Source organism: Melanotaenia boesemani, chromosome 23 (assembly GCF_017639745.1).
Source record: "Melanotaenia boesemani isolate fMelBoe1 chromosome 23, fMelBoe1.pri, whole genome shotgun sequence".
NCBI lineage: Eukaryota > Metazoa > Chordata > Actinopteri > Atheriniformes > Melanotaeniidae > Melanotaenia > Melanotaenia boesemani.
The window spans coordinates 20,596,089-20,623,309 of record NC_055704.1 but is presented as its reverse complement, the minus strand read 5'-3'; the positions used below and the strand labels follow the sequence as shown (position 1 = coordinate 20,623,309).

The following is a 27,221-nucleotide window of genomic DNA, read 5'->3' as shown; positions in this document are numbered from 1 at the left end:
CAGAATGCAAGGGCTCGCAGCCAGTGGAAACAGTGATCAGAGCTGAATTCCTTTCGCTGTGACCTTTGTTAGTTGTTAAAGACGCCACAGTGAAGGCAGAGATGGAGAAGCAGATGATGACGAGGCATTTTCAGGCTCTGTCTTCTCTCTGCAGCCGTTGAGCAGCACAGTGGGAAAGTCATACGTAGCCATTATAACTAAAATTAAGCTAACGTATTTTAAATCACACTTAAAAGCATCAACAGGCCCAGGTACTCTTTTTTTTAGTAGTCTCTACCTCGATACAATAAAATAGCATCTTACTATGGAACCAAAGTTTAGAGAGAAACATGTCTAGTTTAGACCAAGGTGACACCTCTTCAGGGTGTGAGTGCATATTTAATTCTTTGCTACATTAATAATCGACCTTCAATCTAAACAGTTTCCAGTAGTTTAGTGGTTAAACTCGGTCCTTCAGTAAATTGTTGGACTTTTTGTTTGTTAACATGAGGTGTGAAGCTACTGACATCAGACATTAAACCACAATGACATAAAACCCGGTCGAGGCAGATGTCCACCCTCCCTGAGCCGGAGTCTGCTGGGGGGTTTTCTTCCTGTTAAAAGGGAGTTTTGTTGCTTTGCACTGTTGCCTGCCTCTTTGCGCATGCTCGGGATGGGGGACTGAATTGAAGACAAGATTCAGTGCAATCTGTTGGTTTCCTTAGATACACTATTAATTTTTATAAATCGGTTTGTAAGAACACAGCTTTTAAAAATCGGACTAATGTGAATTTGATTTAATTGAATCACAATGAACAGGCTTGGAGTGATTATGTCTATAAAGTGCTTTGAGATGACTTTGTTGTGAATTGGCGCTATACAAATGAAGTTCAATTGAATAAAAATCAGGATTAGGCAACAGAAAAAATGAAGTGTTTATTAATTAGATTTAGAGGATCAAGTTTATATATTTTTTGTTACGCTGGACATGGTCGAGACAGATGTTTCCACTGATTTGGAGGTGGTATGGACTCCTTTTACACCTTTTCTGACTTTAGCTGAAAGCTAACTTTCTTGATTGTGAAGTCATAAAACTTGTAACATTGTCATGATATAATTTGAGAAATAGATGGGAAAATTCCCTGAGAAAACAAGCATTTCTCTCTTTCCTGGTCGTCCCAAATGTGGGGTTTGTCTGTGTATGCAAACCTAAATATATTCAAAGTAAGCAGCACGGTCTCTCTGACCATAGCCCAGTCAAACATGTAGTCTGGAGTTGGTACGGTCAGTCGAGAGTGAAATTACACGTCTGAACATCTCTCCTGGTCCTGTTGGTTTCTGTTTCACTGCCTCTTTACCAAAAGAGGAAAAGACCAGAAAAGAAAAAGAAAGACTTCGCGGATGAAGGGAATGGGCCAGAGAGTAAGAAAAAAAAGGCAGGTTGTGGGAAATTTTATGATCAGCGTGGGACAGTGTCAATCATCTAACTGTGGAAGAAGACCTTAAAGAATAATTGCATGTTATTCCAAGCTGAAATTACTTTTGTATAGTTATAAATTATAGTCTTGACTTACTGTTTGTTTTGATTAAAACATTATATTTTTTAAAACAATCAGATGTTGAAAGTAGCAAATGTATGGCATTTTACCACTAATTCAAAAAAGAATGACAAAATAAAGAATTTTCTAGCTTCATCCCTTAAATAAAAATTGGGTAAATTAGTAAAAATCTAAATGTAAAAAAATTAATAAATTTTGATACATAACTTGTCCAACATACCCCACTGTTTGTACAAAATTTCATTCAAAGGTTTTCATCCATTATATTTTTGAGTAAGCTTGTTGAGAAACAGACAAACCATAAAAATTATTCTTTATGGGTCATAATGAGCCCTGTTGTGGACTGGTGACCTGATTAGGATGTTCCCTTCCTTGCTGCTGAGATAGGCTCCAGTTCCCCGACGATCACAGACGATGGATAGTGAATGTTTACCAGATGCTGGACAGCAAGGGGAGTAGTACACCGTATGCAAGCCACAGACAGACAACTATCACCTATCATCAATTTAGGATAAAACGTTATTTTTTAATATGCACAACGATGCAGGCTCAAGCTCATCATACAAATCTGACACAGAAATACTTCACATGACATTCAAACATGGAGTCTTCTTGTTGTGAAATGTTGGTGCTAATCATCGAGCCACCATGCTGCCTCACTCATCTCTCCTTCCTGTAAGTAAAAAAGCATGGGGCTCAGCTCATCATCTTATTCTTACAGCCTGGAAACTTTTAAGGCACAAATCATTTTATCTGGTTTGCTACTTCCTCCCAAGTACAAATGCATGCCAATCAGAGGGAGAACAAAGTGTGTGGAGGATGATGTTTGCGATTAGGTCAGTATGCAGGAGATAAAGCAGTTGGCAAGAAAGTTGTTTTAGGTGGACGATTTCTGTGTTTGCCTGCGGTCACATAACAATTTGAGTCTGTAAGTGATAAATAAAAAAAACTGGTTGATAATCAGAACATTTTTGCTCAATATCAGAAAGCTTTTTGTTAGAAAGTAGTAAGAAGTGGTGCTTAGATATGAAACAGATCCAGGTTTTGATAAGAAGTAAGAAGCTATGCCCATAAATTCATAATCATTTGCCTCAGTAACCTGTTTGTTTGCTTTTTTTCATTGCTCATTCCCATCTAGACGTCTGTGTTGGATCTGAAAGAGAAGGCTTCCTCTCTGGCCTCATCGACTTTGAAGAAAGACAACAGGCTGAAAAGTCTGGAAATCAGCCTGGAGCAGAAGAGGGAGGAGTGCATCAAACTGGAGAACCAACTCAAAAAGGTTAGAATTTACATGAGGAAGGATTTTTTGGGTCATTTAAGCTTACAAAGGTTAGGCATTCTCAAAGAAAGAGTAATGGAGAATTTTGGCAATTTAAAACCAAATCGAGTGGATTTAATTTGGTTTTATTGATGATCATTACTGACTAAGATCTGGTGGTAATTCTATGAAATGTAGTGGTGAAAAAAAAACAGCTACAGTAGAGTCAGTTTTTACTTAAATATTTCCCCTCACTTGTTGTTTTGCCTTAATTGTTTTCCAAGACAGAGAGAGAGATTCTTATTTGTGTGTGTGTGTGTGTGTGTGTGTGTGTGTGTGTGTGTATGCTTGCATACCACATATTCTTCAACACAGCAGCTCATAAAATTGTATGTGTGTGACAGCTCACTGACAGCCTTACAGTCATTTTCACAGACTGGAGAAGACAGCACCATCACAATCTAAATGTGTATGTGTGTGTGCATGAGAGAGAGAGAGAGAGAGAGAGTGTGTATGTGACAAGACAAGGAAAGGGGAATATGCATGAAGGTGTCAATGCATCTGTGGTGTTTCTCATGAGACTTCATTTCTCAGTCTCTTTCTATTACCCCAAAATGGACGGAAAAAGGACACGTGACACAGTGTGTTACGTTCCTTTCTTTTCTTATTTATCTGTCTCTCTGTCTTCAAGTTTTTGTAAATCATCAGATACCCAAACATTTCCTCCCCACATAAAGATCTGTCCAAACTACTGTACACTTCCAAAACTAATAAGGTTTATGTATTGTGGCACTGAGGCCTGCACACACACACACACACATACACACACACACATACAGAGTCAGTGTGTCCCAGGAGCAACATTTGCATTTGGGAAACAGACACAGCTGTTCTGACCTCTAACATGTTTTATTTTTCTCAGTTTTATTCCATTTTTCTCTTCTTTTGTACTTTCAGTGCAGCTTCTCAGAGCAGAATAAAGATGAAAATTAAAATTTTGAATTTACAAGTGTTTTTATGCCCATGACATTTTTACACAAAAAAAAGCTTAGTCTCTTTTTTTTAAATAATAACCTACTTTAACTTAAAAATACAGAGTGAATAACAGAGCACACCCACCTACCAGATGCTATTAGAGAGAGAGAAAAAGTCCTGACTGGAAACCTGTGAGAAAAATCTGTATCTCCTAACTTGGCAGGTATGTGACACACATCCTACTTTGTATCCCACATAAAAAAAACAACAAAAAGCAGTCTGCTGCATATCATCGTGGACCGTAAACATCCACATTCTGTCATGTTGTTGCACTGATGCAAGTGAACAGCTGATGTTAACTACAGTTTGAGTCATGTGGTGGCAGGAAGGAACAGCTGTGGTTGACTTAACCATAATAGGAATTGACATAGTATTAGATAAAATGCGATGTGGAATCATGTGGAATGAGCCAGAAATGTTGATAGTGTTACTTCAGATGTGTTGAGAACTTGATGGTACTAATATGTTAATGCACAACATAATACTGTTAATATTAGTTTGTAGTAGTAGAAGATCTAACATTAGCTCACAGGCAGTAGGCAGAAGGATGATAAACAACTTTATTAACTAAATTAAAATACAAAAATTCTACTAATGGTGCATTTCTATCTCACAGTGTGTTCGTTACTAATGAACACATGGACGTGTTTGTTAACCATGAGTAAGGACTGTTAATGATAACCCCGAGAAGACATTCAAACACTGCTAAAGTAAAATCCTGTTGCAAACTTATTCAGTATAGCTACCACTCTGTACTCAACATCTGTAAGCGGCCATGCTAAGCTGATATAAGCCATTTTGTCTTTTTTTATGGATAAGGAAGAACTACACAAACAGAGCAGGTCAAGGCTGAAATTTAACTGGATGTGGCATGGAGAATCCAAATGCACACAATGAGAAAACAATGACCCTCCTTACATCTACAACAAAAATCTGATCATAATCCAAATTCTGGAGTTATCAGATTATTCAAGTGAGTGTAAACAACATGCTAGGAAATGCATTATCTAATTATAAGCAATTTCTCCCCAATACTCTGATGTCTTCTTGCATGTATACTCTCAAATCTGTTGTATATAGTTGTTTTACACGTGCATGTATTTAAAAAGAAAAAAAGAAGAAATAAACTAAACAACAAAAACAGAAGCCCTATCATGCCAAGACCGAGGGCAGATGCTTGCCAACCATTGTTTTCTCCTCATGGATTATGAATAATGGACAGCAGAAGTTGCAGCTTATTTTGCAGGTTCTTTAGCTCCCACATTAGGTCAGCTAATGTCTACAACAATGGCATGTTAAACAAAACAAAACAAAACCCAATGTTCTGGGTAATGGAAAGTTTGAGTCTTGCATTACTACATATGTTCGTACTCCACAGGAAATCCAATGGCATACGGAAAAATTTAAACCATGCTGTTTTAGATTATTGTACTTAAGAACTTAACAGACAGACATTAGAATAATTAAACGCATGATGATTAACAACCAAAACGATTAACTTGCCTGCATGTTTGCATGCCCATTAGCATCTAGCTAAAAACACACCTGAACCTCCCACAGCTGCAGTGATGCGGCTGTTGACACATTTTTTTACCAAAGTGTTTGTTTTTAAATGTATTTACAAATATAATCATTATTTTGTGCAGGGCTCCTTCCTCCTACCGTCCAAAGACATGTATGTTAGGTTAATTTGTGACCCTAGGGCAAGGCAAGGCATGGCAAATTTATTTGTATAGCACATTTTATGTTCAATTCAAAGTGCTTTACATAAAACATTTCAGCAGGGTGCAGAAAGCAATAAAAAAAAATTAAAAAAAAGATTAAAAAGATTAAAAGAAATGCAATTAATGAAATAAAACAGATAAAATGCAAGAAATAAAATTTTAGTGTGGGGAAAGACAATAAAATAATAAATTACATTAAAGTGATTAAAAGCAAGATAAGTTAAAAAGTTTCCATGCAGATTTCAGGACTGAGTGTGAGTGTGAATAGTTTGTCTTTCTGTGTTGGCCACGCGATGGACTGGTCACCTGCACAGGGTGTGCCCTGCCTCTCACCTGCTAAATGCTGGGTTAGGCTCCAGCTTCCCCGCGACCCTTCATTGGACGAAGCGGTATAGATAATGGATGGATTTTGTGCAGGCTTCAATGGCAAAATGGAGAAAGAAAAAAAATGCACTGCTTCATTTTTTGGTGAAAGTGAAAATAGAAAAAAAACCCAGAACTAAACTTTAAATGAAATTTTCTTGTCCTTGTACAACTAACGGCTCATGTAATTCTGATTTTATTGCATTATTTTCTATTTATTTTCAAATTTTATTTTTCATCTTTTAAAATTTTAAACTCAAACTGATAAGTGCAGACTCAAATGAACCTTAAATGTAGAAATACAGCACATATTACATTAAAATTGTACAAGGACCTGCATTTCAGACATGATATATAGTTGATCCTAAACGCAGGATATCTGAAATCAAAGTTTGATTTATAAATCACAAATCTTATATTTGGTCAGTCTAAGACTGTATATACTATATACTGTCTGTAAATGTCATTTTATCACCCAGAGTACTTGTAGACCCAGAATACCATTAAAAAGCCCTGAGCATGTGTCAGTTTCAGCAACTCCTTCCAACCCTTTCTCTACACAAATGTTGTTTCTGGCACGTCTGTTCTAGCCTGAACTTATTGTTTTGATCAAATGGTGGTCACCTCATTGTGAAAGCTAACGCTTGGTTTATTTTTAATAATTAATTTCTGTTCCAGGCTCAGAATGCAGCAGCGGAGTCCCTAGCCAACACCGAGCTCTCTGAACGCATCTCCTGCCTGGAGCAGGAAGTGACCCAGCACAGAGAGGATGCTGGGAAGGCCCAATCAGAGGTGGAACGACTTCTGGACATCCTTAGGGAGATGGAGAATGAAAAGAACGACAAGGAGAAAAAGATCCACGAACTGGAGAGGTAAGAGAGGAGGAGAATTAGATTAGTTAGAAAAATACAAGAAGCAGTTTTTCTTCAAAAGTCCTGTACCTCCATGATTGCTATGTTAACCTGAAACTTAGAAATAAAAAGCTGCTTTTACTTGTTGAAAAGATGATTTTTGTAAGAGCAGACTTCGCTTTCCATTCCTTAGTTGACTCAGTTTCTGACAACATACTGTCTGAGTGTGTGGTAGATTTGCCAGTAACATTAACTCATTACTTTTCACTCACCTCTTCCTCTCCTTTCCTTCTCCCCTCTTTTCTCCAATCATTTTCTACCTTATCTCTAATGTCATCACATGTGTGACATATCTACATTTATGTGGCTCTGAATTTGTGCGAGTGTGTTCATTTGCGCTCATCACACCTCAGAAATCCTTCAGCTGCTCATCTGTGGCATTCTCAGCAGTCACGAAAACAGGCTCCTCCCCCTGCTGCCCCTCAGCAGCCTATGGGGGGGCTGGTGTGGGACTACCTGGGCACGTGAGTGGCTGGCAGCCCTCGTTAGTCAGCTAGCTGGCACAATACTGCACGACAAAAGTCACTTTGCTTGTTAAAGGACGGGATATGAAGGCACTATTATAACAATCCACATGTGGAAAAGTTTATGGACTAAAACTATGACAGTGCAATATTTGAACTTAGTTAAAATTTAAAAAAATATATTATCTATTTGCTAGATAATAATAACAAAAAAATGCTCAATGAATGCATGCTTTCCTCCTGTTTGCCAGCCTTTTCCACATGGGATAGAACTCGGTATGCTCACTAATAATCACCATGAAAGAGTTGCAGCGTTGGCTCGCTTCTCACCATGCTTCTTTGTTATGGCAAAATTGGGCCGTTTTCTTCATGTCAAGTCTGGATACTGGATCCTGGTTGTACTTTTACACATAAAAAAAGGATGTGCAGAAGTTTCCGGCATCTGTTACTGCAGCTTGACAAACCTAACAGCTCCTAAAAGTTTGTAAAATGAGGCGCAGTTTGGCTCTGCGGATGCTGTACAGCCTGAATGTCTTCAAGCCCCCTGCTCCTGTCAATGATGCAACTCTTTCATTTCAAGGGTTTTGTTTTTTTCACTTTACTTTAGCTTTACTTTCAGCAGAGGATGCTTGACTTGCAGACTTTAACATTTTTTTTTCTTACATTAGGAATCTGGATAGTTCACTAATTTCATGTCATTTCTTTTGTAGTAACAGGTTGCTGTTTCTAACTACTTTTCTTGTCTTCGTAATTTTGAATCAGTTTGTCTCTGACTCTTTATGTCACCCTGAGTACAATACCTCTACCTCAATATCCAGTCTAAATCTGTCTTTTCCTTATGTCTATATCTGTCTGCTTGCAGCATTTGTCTGCCTGCATGCTTCCCTAACTCAATGCCTCCCTGATGATCTCCAAGCCTCAGTGTCTAAGTGTCTTTAAACAAAGCCGTATGGGGATCAAAAGGCTCAGAAGATAGCATCACTTCATGTGTCATAGGCCTTTATCTTAAGCAGTGTTGATCAGAATTTAGCTGGTTTTCCTCCACATTATCCCGCTCTAAACTCCTTTTTTCTCTGTTAGCATCTTTAGAGGTTTGACTATAACACTTACGTTTGTTGATTCTTTCAGGAAAATTGAGAATTTCCTCACTGTGTTGCAGTGTGGTCAGTAGAAATAGAGATATATTAATAATGCAGCTTCAGACTTGTATTTATCCTGTCAGAAGCCACGGATGCTGATTTACAGCTGAGCTAAGTTTGTGGAATACACTGTAATGCAACTTGATATGCATTTACTGTTGCAGATTGGTATTCCTGTGGTGTTTTTACATCACTCGTTTTGTTGAAAGATGTTTAATTGCCTCAGTTGAGTACAATAAAATTAAAGTAAACTGATATTTAATATCTGAACTGAATGTCTGCTCGGTAAAAACTTAAAAAAAAAAAAAAGAATATCCTGTTTTAGTATAATTAAGTAGTTTTATAAGAGGAAGTCTAACTTTCTAGTAAAAACAGGAATTTCTGCCATAGAGAGAATACTAACAACGATATGATGTGAATTAGAATAGTGCCTCCTCATGCCAATTGTTCCTGTTTGTAAACTTTTATTTACTTGTTTTTCTTTTTTTTATATATTTAAAAAAAAAAAAAAACTGTGAGAGAAGTGGATCTGTTTTCAAATTGTAAATTGCATTTCTTCAATAAAAAGTAAATATTAAAAAAAAAACAAAAAAAAAACCAGGAATTTCTGTACATCTTCCAGCTATATTAAGCTGAACCGAATGTCTCTCAGCTCAAGGACAGCAAACTTCCAGAGAATAAAAGAGGACTAAAGCAGGGATTTAATTTATGGCCTTGCACCGTTCTGTCTTCATCAGAGACAGATCAGGACTCTGATGAAGACTTTAAGCGTTTGTCTGTTAGCCCAATTAAAAGCTGGGAATGAAATCAGTGAGCTTCGGTCCTCTTTTATTCTCTGGAAAGTTCGCTTTCCTTTGACAGTCATTACTTTGAAGTTAAAGGTTTGCAGAGGTCATGCTGAATTAGAGAGCACAAAAGGTGGCAGATTTAACATCTTTATGTAGCAGTTTCATTTCGCTGTTTGATGAGGAAAACTGTCCCATCCACAAATTCTTCTTAACTTCAAGCTGTGGTTAGGCAATAATGTGGTGAAACGCTGCGGTGAGGTTGGTTAAATCCCACCTCTTCAGTTACTGCTGCTTTCACCTGTCCTCATCCTCTGATCTCATATCAAATACGATCAGAGACACTATAAAGGATATGGTATGCTGGGTGTTGCCCGAGTTGAAACCCTTAATTCTGACAACTCCACCAAACTGATTCATCTGCAATCCAACCATGGCAGCTCAAGGACAAATTGAACAATAAAATCTGTTTTTACCACCCATCACTCCACTCCTAAACAGATAGGCTGGCAAAATAACCCTGCACATGGTCTGTAATTATTGGTTAGAGGAACCTCAACGCGCTCTTTAAGTGGAAATTGTTTGAAGCTGGAAACAGTATAATGAGTGTCTGTGATATTAGATAACTCCGTTAGGACTTTGATATGATGAAAGTTATGATAGTTGGAAAATCTGATACTAAATTTAATATTCTGAGCTGGAAAGTAGTTTCTTATTTCTGGCTGAATAGTTTTGAGTTCAGCCAAATGTTTTTGTAGTATATATATATATATATATATATATATATATATATATATATATATATATATATATACACATGATCAAACTTTTCACTGGTATATTTGCTATTTACTGTGTGTCACCAGTGTTGTACAAATTAAAACTTCACAAGAACTCATTAAAAGTTTAGTTTAAAATTAAAGTAGTTTATGTTCATTGGCCGCCATGTGAAAATATGAATCAATTTAACCGTCCAAAAATCAACTAGTTCGCATTCATTTTTACCTGTTTTACTACCTTTACTACTACCTTTATATCATCTGGAGTACTACAACACTAGCATCATGGTGATGTGATCAGATGCATTCACATCTGTCTGTTTGTTATCACTAGATATTAAGATGTTCAAAAAAAAAATTTTTTTTAGTGCATAGCCTGCTATGCTAACATTTTAACACAACATTGCAAGCATATCACCCTGCAGAGCCTCAGTGACAAAGGCCTTAGTAACACTTATATCACACTAACTTAAGGCAACCTAAGCAGCAGGTAACAAAATATAGCTTTAAAACATCCAGCAACTACAGCACGGTATAAATGAGAGGTGTGGGGAATGATCAGGTGGAGCATCCTGGCAGATAAAAGCCAAACATAATAGCAAAGCATGACACAAATGAGGACAGAGTTGGGGAGTATGCAGTGATCTGTGCCAAGGCCAAAACAGAAGTTCACCTTACGTTACAGGTAGGGCTGGGCGATATGGCCTAAAAATGAAATCTCCCGATTTTTTTTAACCAAATCCGATTTCCGATTTTAATCGATTTTTTTTCTTTTCTTTTACAAACATAAACTTATTAAAAACATTTACTTGTTTATATAAATGAATGCCAGCAAAAATAATGCGTATAATGTCAAAGCTTTTCCATCATATAAACGACTTCATATCTTACATAGAAATATGCAAAACAATGCATCCGTGATCTCTTTCCATCTGGATCCTTATCATACAGGATCCACTGCAGAAATAATTCCCCTGATGAAGGTCGTCTCTTAACTAGAGTTTGTGGGCTAAAGATCACTTCTGCATCTCGTAGAGAGCAGCATTTCTCACTGCAGTTATACGCACAGCTAAATCCCAGGCGTGAGTGAAGGGTCACTTTACTGAAAATCTGTCAGACAAACACCGTTCTGGTGTGGAGGGAGGGCTAAGTCTGCTGCTAACTAACTATGGAAAAAAATCCCGATTTTCATAAAAATAAATCTCCAGAAATGCAAAATTCGATTTATCGATTTAATTGATTAATCGCCCAGCCCTAGTTACAGGTGTTATCCTTCGGCTTTCTGATGTACAAAACCAACATCATAACGTCTCAATCTTTTTACTCCGTTTATTTGGCATTCTACTTTGTGTCAATTTCCATCGTGGCAACTGCTACAGGACTGTTGCTAAATAGTTTACACATCTATAACATAGCATTTCTGTAACTGTCCCAATGCAGCAGCGTTTCTTTTTTATAGTGAGGCTGTAAAACTAAAATATCATAAATATGTTTACAAACATGCTTATATCTTACAAATATATATAGTAACTATATACTTAAAACAACAATCATTCAGCCTTTCACATTAAATAATAATTTTATGCCAGTCTCCTTTGAATGGTGAGTTTTATCCTGAAGGAAATTGGTGCATTATAGTGGAATATACCTCTTGTTTGTGGCCAAGTCTCTGCTTGGCAGTAGGGCCAACCCTGAGCTACTAGTGAGCAGCAGGTGGGCAACCTCACAAATAAAATGATCAGATTTAGGTTAAAAAAATGAGGTAAAAATCAAGCGGCTCTCTTTCTCCTCTAGTGTACATCCTGCTGTACTGGTACCAGGTTATTTATTTCAGTAACTAGGACGGTAATTGGAGCAGACTAATGTGACTTCACACTGAGGGGAAATGGAGCCGAAAATCTGTCCTGATGGTCAAAATAAAGGCTTTGGATGGAAGAGTGGAAAACAGAGAGAGGGAGACCAAGAGGAAAGAGAAAGCAAAGTGGAAGTGGAGGAACGATATTAAATAGCGGGTGGAAAGAATAGTATGGAGAAGGGAAATGTGAAAAAACAGAAGGGGTTTTGGAGAGATGTAGACTATAAACCTGAGTAATGAGAAGTTAGAGCTGTTTATTGTTATATTGTTCTGTAATGGAGTATTAGTCTCTGGCACGCCATCATTAACGTGTATTCTGCAGCGTACCCTCATACTGGAATCTGGGTTCCGCCAGTTCAATCAAATGAGACGTGTGGAAAACTGTAAAGAATTAGAAAATTATTTTAGTTCAGATTTTATGTCTTAATTGTTGCATGTTGCACGCCATCTGGTAGAGAATGAAAATCCACCGGCTGTGCACCGTTAGGGTGAGAAGTTATGTTTTTTCACCGAGATGCAAAAACACCAGAGAAAAAATTAATCACACAAACTTTTGAGTTAATTTGTGTCAGTGCTGTGAAATGTTTGTAGCTCTAATTTGAGGTAAGCAGGACTGTTATTAGCCTCAGTATTTTACTGATAACAAGAAATGCCTGCTTTTAATAACCTGTCTATGTGACTGTCTGCCTGCCTGTCTGCCTGCTGTCTCTCTGGTTAATTATGTTTCTCTGTCAGTTCTTCCGTCTCTTATAACTTTCCTGCTCTTTGAAGATTGATCAAGCTGGCTAACCTGGCGCTCTACTCCTCTTTTCCCTCTCACCTTTCCTTCTCCTTCTCTCTGCCTTTCTTTTATCTTTACTGTGCAACGTTGTCTGCCGCTCTTCCCAGTCTTGCCTCAAGGTTAGTACTGCATGCCTATTCTTCTTCTAACGCCTTTTCTCTTCTTGTTTCCATCTTTCTCCTTCATTGTCACTGCGTGTCCTTGCGTTGAGATGATCTCTTATCTCTTTCACTCCGTCATAAACTCTGCTTCTAATAATTCTCATCATGTCTGTCTGTCTTTGAAGGATACACCTTGACTTTCATTTTACATCTGTCACATTGCTGCCTCTTTGAAGGGGAAACGTTGTTGTTTCTTTCTTTTAGTCTCTATTATACAAGCTCCTGCTGGTCTCTTCACTATACTAGCATTTGAACTTTGATACCACCACTTAGTTTAATAACTTAGAATTCAAGGCTGCCACAAAAAGCAAGCCAAAATGTCAAAGCAGATGTAACACCATTATTAACTCAGACAGCTGTGAACTTTTGCACAAGGGCCTTTTTACATCTTTTGGGTCTTGGCCCTTCTAGAAAAATCACAAACCCCCTTCATTTTTAACCTTCCTAACACATAATTATGCTGTTCTTTTAGTGGTTAACTTCATGGATGAGTATTTCTACCTTTGAACTATTGGAAAATTCAAAATATGGACTTTACAAGACAAATCCAAGGAACTGATCCCAACCAACGTCCTTGTTGGGACTTGTTAGAACTGGTTTAGCTTAGTGATCTTTTTTAAAAGATAGCAGTTATAGCGAAATGACAAGCAAACTATTTTGCATATTCCCAGATTTGTGGACATCAAATGAGGCAAAGGTTTTAACCATTTAAAGGAAAACTTATAATGAAACCAGTGTTAACACAGCTCATTCACAGTTGTGTTCATGTGCAGAAGTCCATGAAAATACCTACATAAAAGAGTTGGTTGCCTGGTTACGCTAGTGTTAGTTTGTGTTAAAATTCATTTTATGTTTACTTATATTCAGTGTTGGCCAGGTTTAACACAACTTGTTTAAACTGAGGAAAACTAAATGGTGATGCAAGCCCATTATTTCAGAGTTTACCAAATATTAAAATACAAATTTATGTCTTCACAAATAAATGTGCCTCTTTTTTAAGAATTTCTAATAAATGCAGTTAAGATGGTGTTAAGATACTTTACTCAGTTTCATCTGTACTTGTCTATGAAACTATGTTTAGTTCTTAAAACTGCAGTTAAATCTTCAATCAGAGGTGTGAATTGGTTCAGCATTTTAATGCATTTGTTTCATTTACAATCAGAATCAGATGCACTTTATTGATCCCAGACAGTGACATCGAAGTGTTACAGCAGCACTATTATAAGAATGAGAAAGAGAAAGAGAATTCGATTAAATACACTATATGATGCAAAAATAATATGTACAATACACAACTGACAAATATTCAGATAAAAAAAATACAAAACAAAAAGAAAAATCCAATATAAAATAAGCAATTTGCGAATAAATATCCAGATAGAAAATTAAAAAAGGAATTTAAAATGTAAAAATAATTTTTTCTTCATTAATTTTAATAGTATAACATAATATATAATATGAATTTATATTAATGTAATAGTGTGATAAGTTTCCCCCTCCCCCTCTTACTTAAATCTTTTTATACATGATTGTTTTGAGTTCAACATTAAAGTGTTTTATAGGTTTTATATATATATATATATATATATATATATAGTGCTCATGATGAAGGCCAGAAACATTGTGATATTACTTATAAGCAGGTTACAAGAGAAGGTCAACCACTATCTCTTTTGTACAACTTAAATTGTTAAAACTTGTGGACAGTTGTCTTGTACATTTAAAAACAAAAAACAAACATGTAACCATGATAAATGTAAAATTACAAGGAACTATCAAATCCCCCCACTCACCAAAAATAATAAAAACATTGTAAAATAGGAAGTTGTGTAGAAATGTTAATATCCCAAAGGCTTAAAAACTGAAACCCTTTCCCTAAAACTTTGACTTTAAACATTCCTAACTCCCAGTCAGGGCGCAGCGTAATGAGATCTCAGCATGCAAAATCCAGCGTCTGAATTTGCTCTTTTTCTAACAGACGTTGTCAAAGTCATATTCGGGTTTCTCTGACCTCCACATAATAACCACTTCTTCCTTCTGTTTCTTGTATAAATCTGGTGGTCTGAGTGTTTTGTGCAGTCGGTTCAGCAGGGAAATCTCTCCAGCTCCAGCTCCTCCTTTGCTGTCTCTTTCTTCTTCAACTTGTAGAGCCACTGATCCCGCTCCTTCTGTTGTTCTGGTGTTCTGTGATTGAACTCTAGAGGAGTCAAAACAAAAGAAAAAGCATTGCCTCACCGCGTGGTAGACGACACATGACTTTTTTTTGTCTTCCGTTTTATTTATTTTATTTTTTTTCTTGTTTTTGATCTTGCTATGAGAAACTCCTCAGTTGCAGCCAAATGTCTGACTTCAAGGTTCCTTGAGCTTAAAAAGGAATTGCATTTTCTTTTTGTGTGTGCATATGTGTGTTTGACAAGGTTAAGGTCCTGAATTGAGGTGGTGTAGTAATACATGAGCTAATGGATGACAACAAGAAGACACACTCATGGTATCACACACCAAGCACACTGTATTTTTTCTTATTTTTTTGTTGTTGCTTTTGTTTTGTCCTACACATGAACATACATACAGGAGGGAAGGAATTAGCCATCTTAGAGAGATGAGATGACAGATACCACAACGAAATTTATCTTATTAAAATGCACCCAAACAGTCTGGAAAAGGAAAAACTTTGTCTAGGTTTAAATATTATGTGCAAACCTACAGAACAATCTACATTAGGTGTGTAACAATATACTGACACTGATACATGGCTTCATTGTTTAACAAGCTGATGGCATGGATCCAATTTGAAAATATCGATCAAGCATCGACACAGTAATCATTTGCTCGATGTTCTTAAGAAAGAACATTTTGAATTGTTCAAGTTTACTTTGTTGTAACAACCAAAATGACATTTCAGTTTGAAGAGGAAAATACTGATATCCAAGGGTGCACCTATGATAAAGTCAGACTGTACGTCTGTGCCCCGCCACCCTCCCTCTGGAAGAGAGATTGAATCTTAGAGAAAATTTGATGCTTTTCGTGATGAACATGGTCATCATAAATTGGACTAATGTGGCTCATATAATGGATTAAATTTAATTGGATTATTGGACTACAGTGAATTGTATTTAACTGGACTGTACCTGTAAAAGTACCTTGAGATGACTGCAAATAAAGCCTAAGTGAACTGAATTACTACCAGTGATGTTGCTAGGTATGCGTCCTGCATCCCTGACCTATTAAAATCTGAAAAGATGCAGTAAATTTACTATCGATGTGTCCTGGGGACGCACCTCATTTTTTACCGTGAAAAACGATTCATTGTGAAGAACTAGTTTTTAAAATCACAGTAACTAGCAAAAGGAAATTCAGTAATTCCCCTGCACTGACTTTAGTTCCAGTGCCTTTTAATAAGATTATTGGAGATAAAAACATCATTGGAGCACTCTGTTTAGTACCAAAAGGGACCCGCTTGAAAACAGACCGCATACATGGTAAACACCAGCACTGCGAGGGAATAAGACAATATTGGATTTCCCCGGGACCCACTCATATTGTCACCTGTTGGTCCCGGAGACTCACTGCATTGAAAACCTATCTACATCACTGTACTACCTTGGTTATTATAACAAAATTTTACTAAATAGGAGTAATGGTTACATTAAATCTTACTTTATTTTCCACAAAGTGAAATTTATAATTTCATATTTCAATTTTAGTATACAAAATATGGCAGAGACTATTTTTGTTTAAAAAAAAAAAACCCCAATTGTTTTACCATTTAATCGTTTAATTAAGTTGAAAAACCAAAATAAAAAAAAAGAACAAAATTCTTATTGTAATATATCGTATTGTAATGTATCGTATGGTATTGTATCATATTGCAATGTATCGTATTGTAATATACCGCATCATACGATATCATATCGCATCAGATTGTACAGTAATGTATCATATCACACAGTATCATATCGTATTGTATTGTACAATACATTGTATCGATTCATATTGTGATGTATCATACGGTATCATATCGTATTGTGATGTATTATGTTGTATGGTATCATTTTGTACCATATTGTATCTTATTGTATTATAATGTATTAGACATATCATATTGTATGGTACGGTATCTTTTGATACGAGATTGTATTGTATTTTATTGTAATGCATCAATGCAAGATCAACTCAAGCTCTCTCTTTGTCTTCATGAGGGTGGATACAATTGAAAAAACATTTCACTCAGATATACTTTCAATCACATATATATCACAATATTTTTATAGGTAGTTTCCAGTAACACACACATGCCTTATTTACCTCGCTAATTTATTTACCCACCACCTGAGGGATTTTCTACAGTCATTCATTAAATGCTAAAATAAGCATTTCCTATTTAATTCCTCAAAAACATCCTCCTCATACTGTAGGTTTTTCTTCCACACTGACTGTGAGCCAGACCTATCTATTATGTTTTGGAATATTTTTTTTCTTTCTGTGTTTTCTAGTTATTATAGGCTCAGCAAACCAAACCAATATTTCCTGTACTTTCAGAGGAAAATCTGAATTCCTCATGGTTTAAAGAAAATCCTTGATGTTAATGTTGGGCGAACTATGAGCAGTAAACATACATGGGGCCCAAGAGCATTTCTGATCAAATATTTATACAGGACTGCAAATGTAATATTAATTTTACCTTAATGTGGGTCCCTGAATATTAGCAGCATGCTAATGAGAGAGGCTGAAAAGTTGATGTTTTTGTTTGTCTTGAGTTCACAGAAGTTACTGTTACTTTTTTCTGTTTTTGCGTTTTAATTCCAATGACAAGAATTAGTCTTTTTTTCTAAATAAGAATTTAAAGTTTTAATGAAGCTTGTTCTGTGTTGCATATTTGTGTTTATTTAGTATGTTTGTTTATGTTCTTATAAATGACATTAATGTGTGAGTGTGTGCTTGGTCGGCACACAAGAGTATTTTTGGTTTTGAAAAATATAGGAAATTCAAAACACTGTTAACAAGTATATGTTCACACTGTGTGCCATTGTGTCTGTACAGTGTGAGTATATGTCTTTGTGAATGTGCTCGTGTTATGTGTGCTTTCAGTACTTGTGTGTGGTCCGACCCTGAAAAACTCCTAACACAGTTACACCGTGAGGTGGGGAGTGTTTTAGCTGTGTGCTCTGTTTGTGTGTGTGGAAGTGGTTTCACTGAACGTTTGTATGTTGTGTTTACAGCGTTGTGGGTAGTGAGCCCTCTCGTGATTCCAGCTCCTCCAGCGGTTTGCAGTAGTTGTTCAAAATGATTTCACAGGAAGAGAAAAGGAAGTATTTTACATATTAAAACAACTTTAAATGGTGCCAAGACTCGGCTGAGCCGAGCCATCGAGTTCACAGCAGCTTCTGGTTATTAATTCTGCTCTGCTGAAAGTTAAGTTTATTTTTGTTTGGGCTATTGCATTCAATAAATACAAGTTATAGAAATTATATTAATCTGATGCAAGTATGTCATTAAATATACTCAAGAAGAGACATTGTTTTTTTTAATGCTGTGGTGGTTTGAACTAAAATCACTAGTCTTTAAATTAAAGCCAGTACCCAAATATGTGTATAGATAAGGTATCAACATTTGTAAGCAAATATGAAATATTAATAAATTCTACTGAGTTTTTTTTTTTTTTTATGTAAATGTGGTGATTTGTTTCTACAAAAACAATCTATAAGTGAGCTAGAGAAAGAGAAAGACTGCCCTGTCAAAAACGGACAGTGGACTGGACAATTTAGGCTAAATTTCTTGTTATCTGAACATCAGTATCAATATCCTAAAGCCATTTGATCTTAAACTAGGACAAAACTAAGTGCATTAATTGGGGCTTCATTCCAGTCTGAGAAAATTCTGCTGTAACTAGCTGAAGTGGAATATAGCTCTCATTAAACACCTGAGGTTAGTACCATATATTAAAGTATTTCTTTATGAATGACAAATTATATTGTCATAGTAATATTTAAGCATATTGCAAACAGCATGTGTTGCTAATATTGTGCATTTCTACTTTTTTATATCTATAACAAAAGAAAACAAAGTGCTTGGCAACAACATTTATATTGTTTATAACTCCCTTGACCTATGATTTTCCATAATACTGTCTGACACAACATTAACCGTCTGTTGCAGAAGCAAAGTTTTATTTTCATTTATTTGTCTTATTAAAATAACAAACATTTAGTGGTTGATACAGAGGTTGTTCTTGGTTGTAACATCATGAACAGATTAATCAGCAAAAAAAATTATTCATTAGTTTTTGCCCCAAATTTGAACTTTGGGTCATGCTTGAAATCATTAATTAAATTTATGGGCTTAAAATGAACCACAATGGCAACAATAAATGTTTGACATTTTGAGAGAAATAAAAATAAAAGAAAAGAAAAAAGCGAAAAAAAAAAAAAAAAAAGAATATGCAGGGAAATTATTCAGAAACTAAAAAATTTTAACCATAGGAAATAGAATGTTGGTATTTGCAGAAATTAGAAAGTGAAATAAAAGACAAATGGTGCATTTTTCTTCTCAGATTTCCTCATAACTTGCTGACTTTTGACTCAAATAATTGTGATGCAACATACAGAAAAACGAGAAGGCAGGTAGGAGAGCCGGATAAGCTTTGATGAGCAAGAATACTCCAAAAGCTCGGGAAAGATGCTACGGTCTGATGCAAATGTGTCACATTTACCTGTCCAAAAGCAAAAAAAGTTTCTAAACGAGTGTTGAGTCTAAAGAAAACATTGCAAACTAAAAACGTATTCCACAAACACGTACGCTCTCATATATATAACAAATGTAGCATGAAGTTAGGAAACCTCAGAGATCAAACCAGATGGTTGGAGCTTTCTGGAAATCCTCCAATAGGAACATTCCTGCCTGTTTATGGCCTGTTACACACACACTCACACACACACACACACACACACACACACACTCAGGGCATCCAAATATTCAAATAATTGTATTCCACTTTCACAGCACAATCTTAAATCACGGGCAAAACAAAAAAGAAAAATAAAAAAAAAAGATGTGACTGTAGACTTACTTCATCTGCCTTTTCGTTTAACTTTTAAACTCAATTTGGAAGCACAAGAGGCAAAAATCACCCAAACCTACGAGTAAGAATCGTACATAAACACACACAGATTAACACAATGGCGAATTATTCAGAGCTTTGAATATCCTGGTGCTACTGAGCAGCGCTGGCCGCATCGTTACATTTCAATTTCTCCTCCCAAATATCTCTGGACACTTGAGAATTGGGCCCCTTGGACCTTTTAGCAAACACATTTTATGTTACCATCTTCTGCCAATATCGTTTCTCAACCTTTCTGGCAGGAATATTGATGTAAAAGTCATTTGATGGATCACACCTGCTATCTTTGACTAAGTTTTGGAAGGTATTTTTTCAGCTTAGGGAGACTTGAACAATGAAAGGGTTGTAATTAAAGACACACCCAGGTACGCATGTTTTCAAGCTTTGCACTAACAAGCATAAGCTTAAAAACAGATCACAGGAGTGTAAATGTTCTGACAATAGAAAAGAGGTTTTGATGCACAAAGGCCATGTAACAACTGGAACCTGTTTGCAACAAATAATGCAATGCACGACTCATGAAACAACTTTCCTGGTGCATCCTTTGCTGTTGGTGTGGATTCCCATCCCTGGAGATTAGTTCTCTTACTGGCCGCGGCTCCAATGGGCCTGAAGAAAAGGGATTTATCTGCAAACCTCTACAAAGTTATAATACATATAAATAAACATTTGCAGTTTCTCCAGGCTAACAGTAATCAAAATAAACAAAGAAAATAAATAGAAAAAAAAGCTACTTTTATCAAGTTAGATAGCAGTTTAGTTTAGTCTTCCTCAGGATTTGGTTGGATAAGTACCAGTTGGTGCTCTTGACAGTGTGCATACATTTGAACACATGTAACCCTTGTGTTGTGACTTATCTTTCATCTGTGTCATGATTCAGCAGACATTGTTAAGCCTTACTGGCATTAGCTTGGGTTATTCCACATCTTTTTATGTATACATGTCTACAGTATGAAAGGTATGAAAGGTCCTGATCATTTCAAGCTGGTAGGATAGCTGATAGCTCTGTGACAGAGCCACAATGGCTTTTACGCGGCTTAAACAGGGATTAAACTCTTTCTCCATCTCGCTAACCCTTCTTCTCCCATGAGGAATGACTCTTTCCTTCTTTCTCCCTTTTATTCCTGCTCTACGACTCCTTCGTTCCCCCGATGATGATTTAAATTCTGCTTCCTGACATCCAGTAATCCCTCTGTGAAAAGACCCCCAAAGCTTCCTGCTGTGCAGAAATCAAAAATGTCATCTCATCATTGATTCATAGCTTTTCATTGAATTCTTTCACTGATCTTGACATTATATCGGCCCAAGGGAACTTCAGTGCAGAGTTGGATTGCACAGACCCGGTCTCTTGCCGTATCATCGTAACTGCTTCACTTTGTGTCATCGAAGGCAGTTTACCTCTTCACTTTAAATGCCAGCTAGCATATTCAGTGTGTACAGACAAGGCTGTAGAGTTGGAATTACTTTCAGTATATGGGAGTATCACCATTATTTATCTTTTCATGATATATATATATATATATATATATCAGTCAATCAGTGGAAGAAAATCCTGAGTGTGTTTTTAAAATTCTGCACTGTGGAGGGCACATAAACAATAAGGGCACAATTTTTTTAGATGGATTATTAAGGCTGAGGTGGTCACTTATTATTTATTGGTCTTTTGTTTTTGCTTTTTATTTTGTTTATTTATTTTTTTAGGCATACTTCAACCTGATGTCTCCCTCAATTAATAGCAGTGGCCAATATTTTTGGGTGATCACAATAGAAATGCCCAGATCTGTCTGTCTATTGAAGCTATGTTAGCATAAAAGGATCATTGGGTTTGTCATCATTTTATTTATTGCCACAATAATTTAATTTAAGGTTATTGTACACTTTTTTTTTTCCTTATCTTTATAACTTTTTTATTTCTAGGTAATTGGAGAACCATTTAGAAAACATGACCTGGCCTATAGTTTCTATACATTCAAAAATAGTGTAATGAGGAACAGAAATGTTTCATTCTTGATCAATTCTGGGGACATATTCTTTTACGGCTTTTCCTTTAGCAGAAGCAGGGTACCAAATCTGATTCATGAGCCACTCCATGTCAAGTCAGCTTTATTTATTATTTATTCGTCATAATTTAAAATGTGAGCTTTCCTTTAAAGCAATGAAAAACAGAAATATTAAAACCAAACAGAATAATGTCAATGATTAAAACAAAACAGTAAAAATAGAAAAAACCTGGACTGAAAAAAAAAACAAATGTTGGTGTAAAAACTGCTGACACTGATCAGTAGAGAATATAAATTATTAAAGTTCAGGGTTGGTCCAAACCTGAGAACTGATTTGCTTTCTGTTGGGTTTTAGGGCCTCAGAACCACACCAGTTCATCACAGTTTGAACTACATCCAGAACAACAGTTTCATCATCATATTTTTCTTCCATTCACTGTTTTAACCCATTCAGCTGTAATATCTGGGTTCACCATTTGAATATAAATCTTTTTCTGCTTCTTTTTTTGAGAAAGTTTTAGTTGGTTATGATAATCCTACCCTCAGCTGACCTCTGCAGTTATATTATCATCTGTCTGATGTGACAGATTATTTTCTAAGCTCTGGATATGAATGAGTTTTTCACCAAGAAAGTAACGCTGCAAACAAAACACCTCCACTCCATGACAAGATGGAGGACGCCTTACTGTTTTAAATTCTTGTGGGCTCTTACAGACAGATGAAGGACCAGTCAAAGAAGGTGGCCAACCTGAAGCACAAGGAGCAGCTGGAAAAAAGCAGGAACGCACAGCTGATGGAGGAGGCCAAGAAGAGGGAGGACAATCTAAACGAAAGCTCCCAGCAGATTAAGGTACTGAGGGGGGAGGAAGCTTAAGGAAGTTGGAGGAGTAAATTGAGAAAAGTTTTTTGTCTTCTCTGTGTCCTTTGAATAGCGTCTGCTATAACAACACTGTATTGTCATAACGGGATACGGAGCAGCCTGAGGCAATGTCAAAAACACTCACTTCTCACACACTGCAGCTCTCAGACGGGAGTGTGTGAGGAGGGTTTGTCGAGGTGGATAATTGGCAGGGAGACCAGATGGGAAGTGGAAAGAATAGAAGAGATGAGGAGAAAACAGAAAGAGATGATTACAGGAGAAGGAAGAGACCCACAAACAAAACTATGACATGAATGCTGTTGGTTTCAAGATGCTTCCTGTGGTCTGTGGAGTATGTCCTAATTGTCTGCTGGGTGTGTCAAGTGACCACCAGATGAAGAGACATGTAGTGGGATGATTGTGAGTGTGGCATACTTCATATTTCTACAGATTCCTTTATTGCATCTTCATATTCCCTCCTTTTTTTGTTTAATTTCACCCAACTTTTCTGACTTGCCCCTAAATTTTTTCCCCCTTTTCCTCCTCCCGCTCTTCTTCCAGTAATTGTTAACCTCAGTGGCTTCTCTGATTATAGACAAATGAAAACAGTCAGTATGAGCTTGTGCGAATAAGCTTTTGCAGCCTTTAGCTATGAGTGATCTTTGGTTTAAGTAGTTAAGAAGCTGTCATTTTTGCATATGTGTGTGGTTAAAGGATGAGCTGATGTGAGTCACTCAGATATATGAGACCACAGCGGTTACAACCATAACTAGTGTTTGTGTCAATTCTTAGCAATTATGTGTAGCCTAAACATCTCTGTAGGCTGTAAATGGAATATGAGAATAATTCAAACCGTAAATTTGTTTTGATGCCGTAAGAAGGTTTAATCCAATTAAATTCTTTCTCAGCCTGCATAGTTAGAGACCAAGTAATGTTGGCTCATTGAGGATTCAGATTCTCTGCACATGTGTTAGAGATGTTCTTGAGGTTTGTTCATGGTCACCACAATGCCTCACCCTCCCTCTCCCACCCTGTCCCCATCAGTTATTCATTCAGCTCTGATTTACCCAAAATTCAGCTGCCTGGCAAGAGGAAAAATGGCTCCTTTTTTTTTGATGAGGAATTGATGGGAAGCTCATGTAGTCATTTTCCTGAGCCTCATGAGTGATGGGGATCCTCTGAGGCAGATGGAGATGTACAGTTTGTAAGTCTTTTAGCTGTTTATTCTGTTTGTTAGGAGCGGAAATTGGGAATGAGGAGTGTGCAAGGTTTTCAGTCTGGGGACATGCTAAGCTGCATGAGGCAGCCAAAGCTGCTTTTAAACTTAGAACATGCTCTGCCAGATCTGCTGGAAACCAGATCAGGAAAGATCGTGTGCTGCTTTTGATTAAGCTGACTGATTTTTCATTTATTTATTTATTTTTTGGCCAGTGCATGAAAATATTTTGATTAAAAGAATTTCTAACATCCTGCAAAGATTAACATGCCAGGTGTATCATGCTCCTTTTTTTTGTTTGTTTTTTGTTTGTTTGTTTGTTTGGAGGGGGTATACTTAAATAGGTTTTTATTTTTTTAGCTCCTGTCCCTTTAAAAATCTCCTCGTGAAAGGACTTCTCTGCTCTAATAGGCCAGTAGCATGATGTCTGACTAATAGCCAGTCAGGATATCATGATGTTATGTAAAGAGAAGCGAAGCCTGGCCTACAGATAAGATGATTCAGACAGGAAGAATACATCCTCTCATTGTGGGCTTTGGGTTCTTAAACTCGGCCAACCTTTCACATTCGCATAAAACGATATAAAACATGGAAGCAGAGGGAAAAACCCAAAAACCCATAATGTGTCTGCTTTACAACTAATTCCCATTTGTCCAAGCTACACTCTGGCCCTGTTCACTTCTGGCTTTTCCATGTGTCTTGGGCCACCAAATCAAAGCTTTAATTACTAATGTGAATGCACCCAGGACACATTTAAGATATTTTAAGATCCTGTCATTTTCAGAGGTGGTCTGGGCAGCTTATGATGTCTTTATTTTAGCAGCATACATGTGAATGTGTTAGTAACTACTCTAAAAGACCACCTACCTAACCAACTTGCCTCCAGCTGGATAAAAAAAAAGGAAGACAAGAAAGCAAGTCATTTGCCAGAGTCCTGCACCAGGGTGGGGTGACCTCGGTGACCAGTGGCCATTCATTTAGCATAAAGCTGTTTCCCAGTTGTGCAGGTAAACATCAAGATCTTTAAAGTGAGCAAGTTTATAAGCTATTTATTTAATCACAGGTTGGGTCAAGATCGAGGCAGTTTCAGATGCTAATTGTGGGTAAAGGGTCAGTTACAGCTCTGAGAGCAAGTTGTACCTTTTTTTATGGAACCAGAAACCATGCTGTCTACATGTTTATATGTATACATCAAAGGAGAAAAAGAGATCCAATCACTTGAAATGCCTGTGGGAATGTATTTTAATTTCATGTCCCCTTGTCTACTGATTACTCAAGTTGCTCACATGCAAGATGGAGAACATTAGCTGTTAAATCCCTTAATTGATTAAGTCTTTAAATTAACAGTATGTCTATCGATCATTTTGTCTGCAGGACTCCCTCCGTCAGAAAGAGGAGCGCATTGAGGAGCTGGAGGAGGCGTTGAGGGAAAGCGTTCAGATCACAGCAGAAAGGGAGGTGGTGCTGGCCCAGGAGGAGCAGGCACGAACACAATCTGAGAAACAGGTAATCTCTATTTTTGTTGCTCATATACAAACGCATTTGCTCTATTGTATCACTGCATGTGCAAGGAAGATCCTTTCCCCTAACTGGTAAATGTGTGACCCAAAGTCAATCCCAAACTTTTCCTCAAAATCAATCCCCTTTCTCACTTTGCTGTCTTTGTTGGACATAAAGAGAACATGTTAAGACCGGCATCTTCAGGGCAACAAAAACTCTTTGTTACACAGCTAAACATCACCATGCCAAAAGTAGCTAATGGAAGCAGCAACATACAAGGACGCTGCCAACTGGCTTCAGGTGTGGCTCTGAGTGTATGTGTGTGTTTGCCCAGTCACTCTTCATTTAGCGGGGAGGTAAATACGTTCCTATTTAAAGAACAGCTGACATTTTGTCCACCTCGGCTGGCAACATAAAAACAACTTTTTTAAAAAACGGAGCGAGCGCCAACCTCTCCAACTCATAATGTGTTTCATCTATATCAAGACAGTAGGAGAGCTCATAGCGGTTTTCAGGGAGGCTCAGAAGGGGAGGGTTTTGGTGGATTAAACCTCAGACCACTGGCAGTGTGTTTGTGTGTGTAGCTCCCCTGAGTGCCAGTGACTTAACGAGGCCATGGAGATGGGAAATGTTCCTCAGTGCCTGGATGGGTTTTGACAAGTGGGGAAAAAAACAGCAGGGGCTAAGGACGAAAACTGCGCAGAGAAAACACTGTCTGTTGTAGCTGTTGGCGAAACGGGTAGACTCCATTGTTATTACTGCCTCTTAATGTTGGCTGTCTGTTCTGACCTTTACTGACTGGATTGTTTCTGGACAGACACGTGAAGCCAGGCATGCAAACAGATTAAACACTTGACAGTCACATGGTAATTATCTGAAATAGTACTTCACAATGACGACTCTTTAATCCCATTTGTATAATCCCAAGTATAACCATGATCACAAGTTTTTGAAGATAAAGTCAAACAGGAAAACATGATGCACATGACAGGCTGGATTGCCTTTTTGATGTAATGATGCAACTGAATAGAAATAGCATTTTTCAATGTGCATGTTTGATTTCCTGAGATTTCTTTTTGCTGCTTTAGTGAAAAGTTTGGAAAAAAGGTACAGAATATAGAGGAATATACAGTATAATATAATACAATACATTTTTGATTTTTTGATTTGATTTTTTTTGTTTTTCCTCATTCTGTAGGCCAGAGATTTCCAATATTACATCATCCGTGTCTCCTGTTGAATCATGTTAAGAGTAACATGGTTCATGTGGTTCAGATTTTGCCTGCTTTTATATGAAATACAAAATGTTCTTGTGGAGCATACATTTGATGATTACTTCATGTTTTCCCTTGTATGAAGATAGTCCTCTTTATAACTACGACATAAGTTAGAGGCTCTTGTATCATGTGCACTGCTCTTGGTTTAGCTCCTAGCTCAAAGTTTGTGGTGAAAACTGTGGTTGTACTCTCTAGTGCTGTTAAAGGACTTCTCAGGGTATCGTTTGCACCGACTGATTAAACCTTGCTGCTGCTAATGAGGCTTCAGTCACACAGGTGTTCTTTAGACATGTGGCACAGGTAATAAAGCAGCTGTGGAGAACAAACTTTACTTCATACCTGTTTTATTTAGTGTCCTTTTATATCATCGCAGTGAAACAGTGCCCTTTTCTTCCCCTTTGTGTCTCTTATGGCCTGATTTTTCAATAAATTATCAAAGATATCTTATTTTTTCGTTTT

At 37.0% G+C, this 27,221-nt stretch overlaps 1 protein-coding gene across 9 annotated transcripts in view; it reads left to right on the top strand.

Moving 5' to 3' along the window:
- Positions 1 to 27,221, top strand: part of LOC121634478 (ELKS/Rab6-interacting/CAST family member 1-like) — a 142,229-nt gene that overhangs the window by 46,695 nt on the left and 68,313 nt on the right. For 4 of the 9 annotated variants that reach the window (XR_006009236.1, XM_041977132.1, XM_041977133.1 and 1 more), the window contains 6 exons: positions 2,677 to 2,817; positions 6,597 to 6,790; positions 7,183 to 7,293; positions 12,740 to 12,751; positions 22,625 to 22,760; positions 25,360 to 25,491. Coding sequence is in view for 7 of the 9 variants with exons in the window: in XM_041977132.1 (XP_041833066.1) it covers positions 2,677 to 2,817; positions 6,597 to 6,790; positions 7,183 to 7,293; positions 12,740 to 12,751; positions 22,625 to 22,760; positions 25,360 to 25,491 (726 nt within the window). In the remaining 2 variants the exon portion in view is untranslated. The remainder of the gene's footprint in view (positions 1 to 2,676; positions 2,818 to 6,596; positions 6,791 to 7,182; positions 7,294 to 12,739; positions 12,752 to 22,624; positions 22,761 to 25,359; positions 25,492 to 27,221) is intronic. The other 5 variants (XR_006009237.1, XM_041977136.1, XM_041977134.1 and 2 more) reach the window with 2 other exon arrangements.